Consider the following 12,610-nt stretch of genomic DNA (forward strand, 5'->3'; position numbering starts at 1 on the left):
TATATTTCCTCATTCACCATAAGTTGCTGAAGTTCACCACTAAGGGTAGCTCTTTTGTCTATGGTATCAGGGTCAAGAGGGCCTTGTTCTTCCATAGACTCTATGAAAGCAAGCTCATCCTTGATCCCTTTCTTCCTTTTCTTAACATGACCAAATTTATCCGAACCCCAACCTTTAAAAAAAATAAAACGTTTTAATTTGATATTAAGAACATCAATAGGATCCGAAGATCTAACCGGCCTCTGCCAAATCTCACTAACTAAAGGAAGGAACTCTTCATTGGCCATCCAACTCATCTCAAACCTAAACTCCCTGGGCTTAGGTGGCTGTGGTTGGGAACTGTTAGTGGACATGAGGAGAGGATTATGGTCAGATACATCTCTGACCAATTTCCTGGTCGTGACTAAGGGGAATAAATCTTCCCAGTCATAACTCATAAGAATCCTGTCCAGTTTTTCTAAAGTGGGGTGGGCTTGGTTATTAGACCACGTAAACATACCCCCCTTCACAAAAATCTCGCGGAGACACATGGTATTAATGATAGCATTAAACCTGTCAACGTACTGGGAGGCCACCATTTTTTTGTTTTTCTCTCCACAGTGTCTGAGAATGTTGAAGTCGCTGCCCACAATGTAAGGCATGGATAAATGACTACAAAAACTAGCCAACTCCGCAAGAAATTTCTCTTTCTGCTCATCATGAGCCGCACCGTAAACATTAAATAAAGCCCAAACACACTGCTTAGCTACGTCGAAAACAGTAACCTGGAGAATAAATTTCCTAGGGACCAAGAGACAACCTCGAGTTTCTCCTTCTTGACCCCACAAAGCAAGCCCCCAGCCTTTCCAATAGAAGGGATCCAATTCCAGTCAAAAGTACTGTAAGGATCAATATTTCTAAAAAAACTAGGGGAAATTTTCCTTTTCATGGTCTCCTGCAGACACAAAAAGTCTAGGGAATGATCCTTAATCAGATCAGAGAAGCAGGTGATCATCCCTTTTTTACCTGCCCCTCTGCAGTTCCAGAAAATCCCATTCATTTGGATTTCCCCCTTCCCCTCCCCCTAGTCGATCTACTAGGGGGTCTGACACCATTATCAGGGTTAGCAGTGGGCTCCACTGCTTTTTGGCTTCTGGTTCTAGGTCTAGAAATAGATATTTGGACTTTCCTAGTACTTCTTTTCTTCTTCCTAGACCCCACCACAGTAAATTCAGAGCTATTATACTCTTGCTCATCCCCCCAACTCAGGTTGATGGGTATAGCCTCACCTTTCCCATTAGTAATAAGCATCACCTCATCAGGAGGTGCAGGTTTTTCTACAGCACAGTTTCTAACATTTTCTAATTCCCTAAGGATATCAATTTTAGAAAAATCAGAGTCAGGAATACATATTTTGCCATTCCCCTCAATGATCCTGTGCTAGTTTCACCACTGATTCTCTGCCTCGACTCTACATTCGACACGCTAGCTAGCGTAACAATGGCAACTCTTGATTCTATACCCACTGCTGTAGATTTTTGAAATTTCCAGTCCAAAAACCGACGCGGGCAAAAAAGCCCGTGATGCTACTGTGTCTATGGACAAATGCAACCGACATGCTTGTTCAAATGCATCAACAAATCCAAGATCGAGCAACTCATGAGCAACTAAAGAAAAATTTGATTGAGTATCTGTGGGCGGTTAAAGGGGACAACTAGTATCATGTATAGTTAAATGCATGTTTGAACTACTATAATTTAAATACTTTACTGGATTGTAATATTTAAATTAGAACTACTGTTGCGTTTTAACAATTTTTACTAAACTGATATTAGAAATGCCGCTATTTAAAGTGTGCGGACTGAAAAAAATGGAGGATGAATGTATGCAGCTAGCTTTGGCTGGCTGGCTTCTGCATCCGTGTGTGCGGACTAATTCCTCTGCCTGCAGACGGTTGTGGTGTCTGGTTTTGGAGTTGCTTTCGGAGATGTCCTTAACACCTCACTTAAGCACCAATACATTCAAGAGAACTAATGCATTGGAAGAGGTGATATCCTCTGCCTCGACTCTACACTCGACACGCTAGCTAGCGCAACAATGAAAAGGCTGCTTGGTTCTATACGCACGGCTGCAGATTTCTAAAGATTTCGAGTCCAAAAGACCGACCGGTCCAGCTAGCCAGCGCGCGACTCTACCTAGTGCAGCCTGTCGATCCCACATTTGCGATAAGCGGTGGGCATCAATTCCGATTCCGCATCCGTGCTACAGGGCTGGCTCTGTATCTGCCGCCATATATAGCGCATGCAGCTAGACGTACGCCTAGATGGCTAGATGCACACACATTATTATCCCCACCGTCCTTGATCGCAAGGAGATACCGCAAAGATATCTCACTTCGAAGAAGAAAGATACTTGGAAGATATTCGCTTGCTTGCTGCACCCATAGATTTGTCGGCCACATGCATCATTCTGGTCTCCTGATCGCAGCTGCTGCATATAATTGCCTGTCAGTCCTCTCGAGGACCAATGATCTGTTGCTGCCCGTGCAACTCTCTCTACTTTCTTCTGCTGCTGCTGCTCACTCTAGTAGAATACGTGCTAATCACCCACAGGCGTGCTTGGTGGTACTAGCTTCGCCATGGATTGCCCGAGCCCTGGTGGGACTGATACGTCGACGGACCCAGACCTCGACAAGAATCAAGCGGTACCGATCACTAGCACATTCGTCAGCTCTGTTTCTTATATACTCGCTATACATGTTAGATTCCGATGTTCTGTAGTACGTAGCAGTAACTCTTAGTCCTTAGCAGCTGTGTAGTTTCCCTAATGATCTTGTTGATGAGCCTTGATGGATGAGTTTCAACGCACATGTGCAGAAACTGTTTTCGGGAAAATAAAAATGCGCAAAAACCGCTGCAATTTTTTTGTTACAGCAAACTGCTGCTACACACGATGTTTACTGAACTTGTCTGTACTGATCAACAGTTCGAACAAGGGCATGCTGCTGCTGGGCTCACACCTCCGGATTCCAGTGACAAATCAATTGGTGAACTAGGTCCAAAGGTATCGATCGATACGACAGACCAGTAAAACTCGAGTGCATTCAGCTGCTAAAGATTTCTTCTCATTCTTCGCTGACTGACAGACGCTCCGTCGCCTCGCCCAAAACCGTGAAGCTGCTAGGAGAAGCCGTCTAAGAAAAAAGGTACTGTAGCACGATCATTTGGTGCCAGGTCGGTGGACAGTATAGTGCAAGGAGGATTGTCTTGGAACCTTAATCCGCTCATCCTTCCCATGACCCTCTTCAGGCATATGTCCAACATCTCGAGAGCAGCGGCCTGAGGCTCGCTCAGCTGGAGCAGGAGCTCCAGCGTGCTCGCCAACAGGTATATTTGCTCATCTTCATCCCTCCATTTTTATTTACAGAACTTATTCCCGTATGTATTGTTGTCCAACATGTTGGTAGTAATTTGTTTTGCTTATCTATCTATCCAGGGCTTTCTCGTTTCTACTTTGGGGGACCAGCCTGATTCAGAGAATGGAAATGGTAATAATAAACCACTGTTACTGTCCAGGGAATAGGGATTGCTTGTATTTTCTGCGTAAAAATTTAGTACCATTTCTCGGTCTCCAGCAGCTTCTTCGTTCTACGTGGAATACGCACGGTGGCTGGAGGAGCACCACAAGCAGGTAGACGAGCTCAGGGCCGCCGTCAGCGCCCACGCCGGCGACGGCGACCTCCAGTCCATCGTTGACACCATCATGGCACGCTCCGACGAGATCTTCAGGCTCAAGGGCGCCGCGGCCAAGGGCGCCGCGGCCAAGGCCGACGCCTTCCGCGTCATTTCGGGGACGTGGATGACCCCCGTCGAGCGGTGCTTCCTCTGGCTCGGCGGCTTCCGGCCGTCGGAGCTTCTCAAGGTTCCGACCATCCATCGTTGAAGCTTGTCGACAGATTCTGCTAGTATTTTCGATCAATTTTGGGTTGAGCAAACACCAAAAAGACGCTTCCCCTTGCCTCTTTAATCTTTATGACGTGCGTCCATGATACTGCTGCAGCTACTCGCGAGCCGGCTGGAGCCCCTCACCGAGAAGCAGCTCGACAGCATCGACGTCCTGCGACGTTCCTCCCTGCAAGCCGAAGAAGCACTCTGTCGAGAGATGGAAGCGCTGCGACGGTCGGTCACGGAAGCCGTCGCGGCGGCAGGATCGTCGTCCCTGAGCTGCTCCGACGCTGATTGCACGGGCCAAATGGCGGTGGCGGTGGGAAAGCTTGGCGTCATGGAAGGCCTCCTGCGGCAGGTAAACTTTTTTGCACAGGCCATGGGTGTTCGTTCAGTTTGAACATTCGTGTGCGCTTCAGTTGCAGGGTTTCCTCAACTGTTTCCCGGTGATCGATCTGCTGTTTCGCAGGCTGATGATCTGCGGCTGCGGATTCTTGAGGAAACGCGGCGGGTACTGACCACCCGTCAGTGCGCACGGGCGGTGCTCGTGGTCACCGACTACTTCTCCCGGATGCGCGCCCTGAGTTCTCTCTGGATTGCACGTCCGACCACCGGGGTGAACTGAGTTTCGACAGTCGGACACATTATTATTCGAGAAAAGCAAAAGAGAACGTAGCACTACCAAGTACTCCATCGTCTCATAATGTAAGACATTTTTTGACTACATATAAACTGGAATTAGTGAACATATCTCTATCTTTATCTCTACTACTTAAAAAATAAGGAGTATTCATTTCCCTGCCATGGACCGCGCCTGACGTGTGGAGGCGGTTGTCACGCTGTGGCGGTGTCAGGGAGAGGCCACAAGCAGGGCGGCAGTAGGAGCACGACCGCCGTGTGTGTGTGTGTGAGAGAGGCGACGAGAGAGGGCAGAGGAGGGAAATTAATTCAAAGATCAGGGAATCACTCCTCCCTGTTCGCACTCCTCTCCTCCCGCGAGCAGGGACGGCAGCATCACTGCGGTGATTGGTTGCAACGAAGGCGGAGGACATAAGCGGAACTGCACAACGAATTTGATGTATGTGTATGTACAATGTAGATTTCGGTTTCCTACCAATGTTTGCGCTTTTATAAGTAGTGGTGATTTATTCATCATAGCTACAAAATTAACACTAGATCTTCATTATGTGTTGCCCGCTAGCCCGCCCCGCTTGCAACCCTAACGAACATGGTAGCAGGTAATTTCGGTTACTCCCTTCATTTAAGAATATAATTGGTTTTCGTGTAAGTCAAATTTGTTTATGTTTGACCAAGATTGTAGAATAAAATATCAGAATCTACAATACAAACGAATAAAATATGAAAATGCTTTTCATGATGTATCTAATAATACAAATTTGCTAATGTAGATGTTGATATTTTTTTCTAAAAATTTGGCCAGACAAGCACATGTTTGATTTTTGCAAAAACTAATACACCTTATATCTGTGGAACGGATGGATATTAAAAAAAAAGTCTGGTTATATAACATGTGTATACCCTAAGCTAAATCAATCAGATGCCCAAGGGCCTCATTCAACACGTGTGAGAGCCTGAAGCCATTCGGAGTGGAGCGGATCAAGAAAACTCAAAAAACAAGAGGCCTCAAAAAACAATTCCATACGTTGGACCTCCATTGGTATTAGACAGACTATAGTCGGTATTCTTATGCCCTTAGTAGTTTTCAAGCTACTGCCTCCATTTTACAATGTAGTGCGCCCACGCTTTCCGAAATCCAAATTTGACTGTAAATTTAACTAACAAGACCGATTGCGGCGGGGACAAAAATTATATCACTGAATTCATATTGAAAATATGAATACAGTGGTATAATTTTTGCCCTCACCGCAGTCGGTCTCGATAGTTAAATTTATAGTCAAACTTAAATTTCGAAAAATGCGAGTACACTACATTGTGGAATGGAGGGAGTACTTAATTTTAGCTACACCAGCCACCCGACTTGCACGAGATATTATCAACTAACCAGACACCATTCCAGGCAGAGACTCGAGAGTTGGCTGCGTGTCGCGCTGCTTCACATCTGGCCTCAACATCAGTGGCTCTCCTGTTTTCATGCAAAAGCTAAAAGTTAACACAGGAAGGCTCAATGGATGGCTATGAACTGACTCCCATTTATATTTAAACTGTCCACAAAACAAACTTTCTTGTTCAAATTGAACACTAACCACAGTGCTCATGGTGCAAATTTGTTACCATCTATTGAATGGAATGCAATTACAAACCTAGTTGTATGTGTTTGATACTTTGATTAATAGACAATGAATAAGTATACTGGAAACAAAACAAATAATAATAACAAGATCTAAGGCAGAACCATAGAAATAGCAAGATCTGACTTTTCTGAAAAAATCGAACAATCCCGCTAAGAAGCTGGTACAAGACTCAAGATGGCAACGGGGACGAAACCCATCAGGTTTTGCCTTCTCAAACCCATCCCCACGAGAAAATCGTAAACCCGTCCCCGTGCCCATCACCGTGCGCGGGGCTAGTTTTCCGCCCGTCCCCTAAACCCATCGGGTTTCGGGGAACCCACGAGAAAATCAAAATATTTAAACAAACATAGTGGCCACAAAGAATAACATTTCAGCAGCAAAACAAGCACATTTCAGCAGCATAATTTGAGCAAATTTATGGTTTCAGCAACAAAGATGATCAGATTTCAGCAACAAAGATGATCAAATTTCAGCCATACATGGTTCAACAAGATGTGATATTACATAAGTTCTAAAATAGAATTCTTGGTTCACAAATCACGAGCACAAACGAGACAAAATGGTCCAATACATAAGTTCTGAAATATAATTTATAGTTCACAAATCAATTTAAAGTTGGAGTCATCATGGCATCTTTCACATCTCCAAGCCTCCAAAAGGCCATCTTCAAATCTTCATGGCATCTTTCACATCTCCAAGCCTCCAAGCCGGATCAGTGCTTGGTAAAAAAAATGTATTTTGCCGGGTTTCGGGTTCGGGGACTACCGAAACGGGTGCAAACCCACGAAACGTGTCGGGTTGTATAATGTGCCCAATAACAGCCCTGCGGGGAAGAAAAGACGCCCATCCCCGTCCTCTAATAGGGTAGAAACCCGCGGGGATGCGGGTTTCGGGGCCCCATTGCCATCTTGATACAAGACAGGGCGGAGAGCATGCTCAAGCTAGCGTTACTACAGGGAGGGAGAAAACAACATAATAGCATGTAGTGATGAGTGTATGGTCCTTGGGAGGTAAGGACCAGTATAACCCACAGGTCCAGTTTGACATCCAAAACGGACAGGGTAAATTCATACATAATTCAAGCACACGGTTAGTAGAGTGGAAGGCCTAATGGATGGCAATAAAACAAACTCAATTTATATCTTTAGTTGCTACTGACTGGAACGACAATATGAATTAACCGCCAATGGATCAAGTCTACTGGAAACTCAACAACTTACTTGTAATAAGGCAGAACCAGACATAGAAATAACAAGATATGATTTCATCAGAAAATTCAAACAATCTGACGTAAAGGTTTGCACATGAAGAAGAGTATGTTCAAGCTAGCGGTACTACAGGGAGGGAGTGAACAAAATTATATAGTGATGAGTGTGTGTGTGTGTGTGGGGTGGGGGGGGTGCCTGTGTGTGTGTGTGTGTGTGTTCTTAAGGACAAACGAATTGCAAAAGAAGAGACCTTGGCCAAGAGATCCCTGCAGAACTTTCCGTACTCTTCGTGCTGAATTCCGTCTGGATAGGCCTTGAACCTCCGGATCTCCTTCTCTGTTCTTACCCCTGTCCAGTGTCTGGCAGAACGTTGGGGGCTTCAATCATCGACTCGTTATCCCCATCTCAGCCCAGGCTAACGGAGCCTGACTTTTTTTTAGAGAAAAGGCCATAGGCCGATTTTATAAATAAAGCCACCAGGCAGAGTCACAACAATCCACAGAGACCATCAGCACATCATGAACAAAGTATCAACCAAAGCCAGACCGAGCTAAAGTATAACGTACATGGCTCCCAGGCCAGTACATGGCGCGCAGGCCGGAGAAACAGAAGACAGCGAAATCAGGGCCAACAACTCCTAATTGCGGGCTCGAACTGGAGAAAGGGAAGTAGCAGAAGCCCGAATCTTAGACATCATGACATCGAACGCATCCCGGTCTTCCTCCTTAGTTAATAATCTCCACTGTTGCAAGAATATGCAAGTTTTAAATAAGCAATCAACAGGTTTGGCAGGGAACACATGTTCAATGGTAAACTTCTTCCTTGTCGTCCACAGAGTCCAACACACCGCTGCCAATCCCACCCAAAACAATCTTCTCTGGGCCCCAACCAGGTTAGAGGCCAAGAGACGAAGGTCTGAGAAGGAAGAGGGTCTCCAAGAAACATGCAACCACGATCTGATAGAGCACAAGAAAAGTTTAGCCAAAACACAGTTAAAGAAAATATGATTCGTGTCCTCTCTATGCCCACATAGAGCGCAGCAATCAGTGCCAGGGCCATTACGTTTGCGAATTTGATCACCAGCCGGCAACCGCCCGCGAGAGGCTTGCCAAAGGAAAATCTTGATCTTTGGAGGGATGCGGGCTCTCCAAATCCACTTGAATTTGGAAGTGTTCGAACCAGAAATCAGCTTGCCATATAAACATTTCACGGAAAAATGGCCAGATGAGGAGTGGGGCCAAACCACCTCCTCCTCCTCCTCCGAGAGCATAGGGAAGAAGGCAACGAGGCGCTGCTAGTCGACCAACTCTTCAGGAGAAAGAGAACGCCGCAACCGAAGGTCCCAATTATTGGCAGAGAGCTTAGAGATCGAGATCTCAGGGTCGGGCAGTAGGAGAAAAGAACAAGAAATGAATTCGCCAGCGTGGTCGAGCCGCACCACCAGTCAAGCAACAATCTAGTGGATCTGCCATTATGCACAACAAACTTGGCAAGGCCTTGAAAGATAGGCCTAAGCTTTATAAGATCTTTCCAGAACTGAGAGGCGCCTGTGGCGCGAGCAAACATGGGGCTAGAGGAGGGGAAGTATTTAGCTTTGAGGATGTTGTACCAGAGGGGTTTATCCGAGGTGGTGGTCATGATCTTCCATCACCATTTGATGATCAGGCACTTGTTCATGACTAGAGTATTAATAATACCCAACCTGACTTATTTAGGGGAGAGAGTGGAGCCTATTGAAACCCTCTTGAGAGTAATAAGATCCTTGAGATAGTGTATTTTCTCTCGGGGGTGCGGGAACTTGTCGACGGTGTCCTTGAACATTTGGAACCGCATAGCCTTCTCTTCCTCGTCCCGGCATGTCTTGTTGTACTTCTTCACCCAATCCTCGAACATCTCCTTCATGTCCTCCTCTTTCTTGCCTTTCTTATACTGATGATGAAAGGCCAATGCTCCACCAGCAGCCAACGCAGCCGCGGCCCCAGCAGCGGCGCCACGAAGGCCATCAGGCAAGGGGAGATCCCTCTGTGTCGATCGATCGATCGGGATGAGAAACATCAGTGAGGGAGTTGCACATCTGAGTAAAACAAACGGGGGAAGCTCACCAATGCAGGAGCCATCCTTGGTGGCGAGAACCCCATCCTCCGTGTGTGGAGGAAACCGACGACCCGCCAGAGGACATGATCAATCGCCTCGATGGGCACGGGAGACAGTTTGGGTACGTTTGGTTCCTGGACAAGCCGCCCCCACAGCCATCCGATTCAGATGCTTCTAACTGCAGGATCAGTCGACAGCATGCAGCTCCCGTGTCAGCACCACACAACAGCTCCCATCGCCGCACCCATGGCTTCAGGTGACGCTGCATTCCAACCTCGCCGGAGCTTCCAACGACGGCCGCGGCGCTTCACTGCTACTTCAACGGCGCTTCATTGCAACCTCACCGGAGCTCTGACGACCGCCGCGACGCTTCACTACCGCTTTGACGGCGCTTCATTGCAACCTCGCCGGAGCTCCGACGACCGCCGCAACGCTTCACTACAGCTTCCACGGTGCTTCATTGCAACCTCGCCGGAGCTCCGACGACCGCCGCGGCGCTTCACTGCCGCTTCGACGGCGCTTCATTGCAACCTCGCCGGAGCTCCGACGACCGCTGCAGCGCTTCACTGCAGCTTCCACGACGCTTCATTGCAACCTCGCCGGAGCTCCGACGACTGCCGCGGCACTTCACTGAAGCTCCGCTGGCGCTTCATTGCAGCCCCGCCGCACCCAATGGGAGCCGGCGACGCTTCACTGCAGCACAACGTGACGACGGCGAGGTGCTGCGACGAATCACGCGGTGGCGACGGAGCTATGGCAGCCCGATGTTGCGATGCTCCTCTCCTCAGCTTCCCGATTGCAGCATGTGCGATGAGTGGCGACCCGTCCCCGATGCCGTCGTCGTCTGCAGCTCCGGCGGCCACTACCATGCAGCCCCGCGGGATTCTGCGCCAGCGCCCACACCATGCGCATCATCGCTCCCCTCGTAGTGACGGCTCCCCGTCGAGTGGCAGCCATCGCAGCGCAGCGGCGCCCCCTGTGGCAGCAGCAGCAGCTCGCTGACCGGGGGTGGGAGAGGTCAGGAACAGAGGCAGACGCGCTCAGGAAGAGAAGAGAGCAAGGCTGCAGGAGGGTGGGGGAGAGAGGGGACCGATTGTGGTGATTGAGAGGAAGAGGACGACTTGGTCGTCTATGGAAGGAGCTGGCCTTGAGCGAGCTGGAGGTGCCTGCAGTTTTCAGCCTTTTCCAGTTTCAAATTTTCCTTATTTTTTTCGAATGTTGGCAGTAGAGCTGCCAAATTCATTGATCAGAAGAAGTGTTACAAGAACCCTCCGAGGAGGAAAGCACAGCAATGGCTAGTGCAAAAAGAAAAGAAAGCAAAATGCCGGCACCACCACAAACCCAAGCACCACCAAACAAGCCATGCACACCAACGGAAACCATCGCTGGTCTCCAAGGTAACGCCTCCAAGGAGGAAGTGATGTCAAGAACAACACCGTTACCCGATCTGGCAAAGCCAAATCTAAGGTTTTCACCCGGAGACCACAAGTTATGAGGTACAAAGAGCAAACGAGCTTCACGGCGGTACCTCCAAGGAGGAAGACGACATCCGCAGACGTCGTTACTGTCGGCACTGACCAGAACAATGCAGGATTTTCATCCGAAGCCGAGCCTTTCACCAACTGGATCCGAGGCCTACCAGCGTCATCGGGCAGAAACAGGCCATGCACACACTACCAGGGACGGACTTGCCACCGCCGCACGCAAAAACTCGACGAACGCGAGCCAACCTAGCTGGGCCGCCCCGCCGCACACAGCCCTGGGCGCCAAACCAGATCAGGCCATCCCCAGCCTCCTTGCGCAGAAACTGGGCGAGGATCCGCACCGCAGCGCACAGGAAGTGCCGAGTTAGAACAGGAGCTGGCCGGCTTGCACCGCCGCGCGCCGAAACTGAGCAAACACCACGCCAAACTGACCGCCTCGCACCGCCGCGCGCAAGGACAGAGCTAACCGAACTGGATCTGGTCTGCCTGGAAAACCTACTCTGCACCACAGCCGTTGCACGGTGCCGCTACTCCCAGAGCAGGACGTGAACACACTCGGAAAGGAGGGGCCACCAGCATTCACCGACCCCACCGAACAGCCACCACCGGCGCGACCTCGGGCAGCGAGATCCAGCGACGGAGACATCAGATCGAGCACGGCCGCGGCAAGGTCTGCACCTTGCACGCAAGCCTGCACCCGACGCCCCCACTGGCATGCCGCGCCCACCGCGCCTGCCTGGCGCCCGCTCGCCGCGCGTCGCGCGCGCCACCACCTGCTCACCGCGCCTGCCTGGCGCCTCGGCGCCCATTCGCCGCATGCCGCGCGCGCCACCACCTGCTCGCCGTGCCTGCTGGCGCCCCGGTGCCTACTTGTCGCGCGCGCCGTGCCCGACACGCCTGCTCGTCGCGCGCGCCACGCCCCAACGCCTCTCCTTGGCCGAGCGGCCCCGCACCGTCGTGTCCTTACGAGAGGGAAGAAGAGGAAGGCCCCGCCGGCGGCGCTTGCCGGCGGCGGCGAGGGGAGTGGATGGATCTGGGTGAGGCTGGTGTGGCGGCTAGGGTTTTCGCTCGGGTCGCCCGCGGGGTGGGGCGACATGAGTGAGGTAGAAGCTCTGCTTTAATTTTCCTTATTTACTTGAGCGAGCTGGCCTTGCCTACTAGGTGTACAGGCATGGGATCCAAACACGACCGGACTTAGCCAACAGGCCAGGCACGGCACGGGCCCGTGAGACACGTTGGGGCGCATATTCCAGGCCCGTCGCTGGGCAAATTCAGAAACAAATATTTAAGTTTCATAATGTTTGCTTTAAACCGGTTGATTTTCTGGCTCTGTAAGCCGCCTCGTACGCACGCCACGTGCCCCACTCAGCCACCGCTTCCATCCCCACCTTATCCCCTCGGACGCTCTCTCCTCCGCTCATTCCACTTCTCATCTTCTTCCTTCCTTTTTCCCCTTTTCTCGTTCAATGGCAGAGGAGAGGCAACAGGAGCAGCCTGATTCATCCTCACCCCGCCGGGGCTGCAGTAGAGCGCGAGCGAGGATTGTAGAAGGTCTGCCGTGGCTGCGTTGAAGCGCCACCGGAGCTGCATCGCAGCTTCCGCCGTCATCGCCGTGCGTTACGTCGTAG

General features: G+C 50.0%; 1 protein-coding gene across 1 annotated transcript; it reads left to right on the plus strand.

The window, feature by feature from the left end:
• The first annotated feature begins 2,617 nt into the window (after window positions 1-2,617).
• Window positions 2,618-4,671, plus strand: LOC123166216 (transcription factor HBP-1b(c1)-like). The gene is made up of 8 exons (XM_044583978.1): window positions 2,618-2,683; window positions 2,965-3,042; window positions 3,125-3,184; window positions 3,288-3,365; window positions 3,475-3,526; window positions 3,614-3,900; window positions 4,039-4,281; window positions 4,393-4,671. The coding sequence occupies exons 1-8, from the start codon at window positions 2,618-2,620 to the stop codon at window positions 4,546-4,548; spliced, it is 1,020 nt and encodes a 339-aa protein (XP_044439913.1). The 3' UTR covers window positions 4,549-4,671.
• The last annotated feature ends 7,939 nt before the right edge of the window (window positions 4,672-12,610 follow it).

Source organism: Triticum aestivum, chromosome 1D (genome assembly GCF_018294505.1).
Source record: "Triticum aestivum cultivar Chinese Spring chromosome 1D, IWGSC CS RefSeq v2.1, whole genome shotgun sequence".
NCBI lineage: Eukaryota > Viridiplantae > Streptophyta > Magnoliopsida > Poales > Poaceae > Triticum > Triticum aestivum.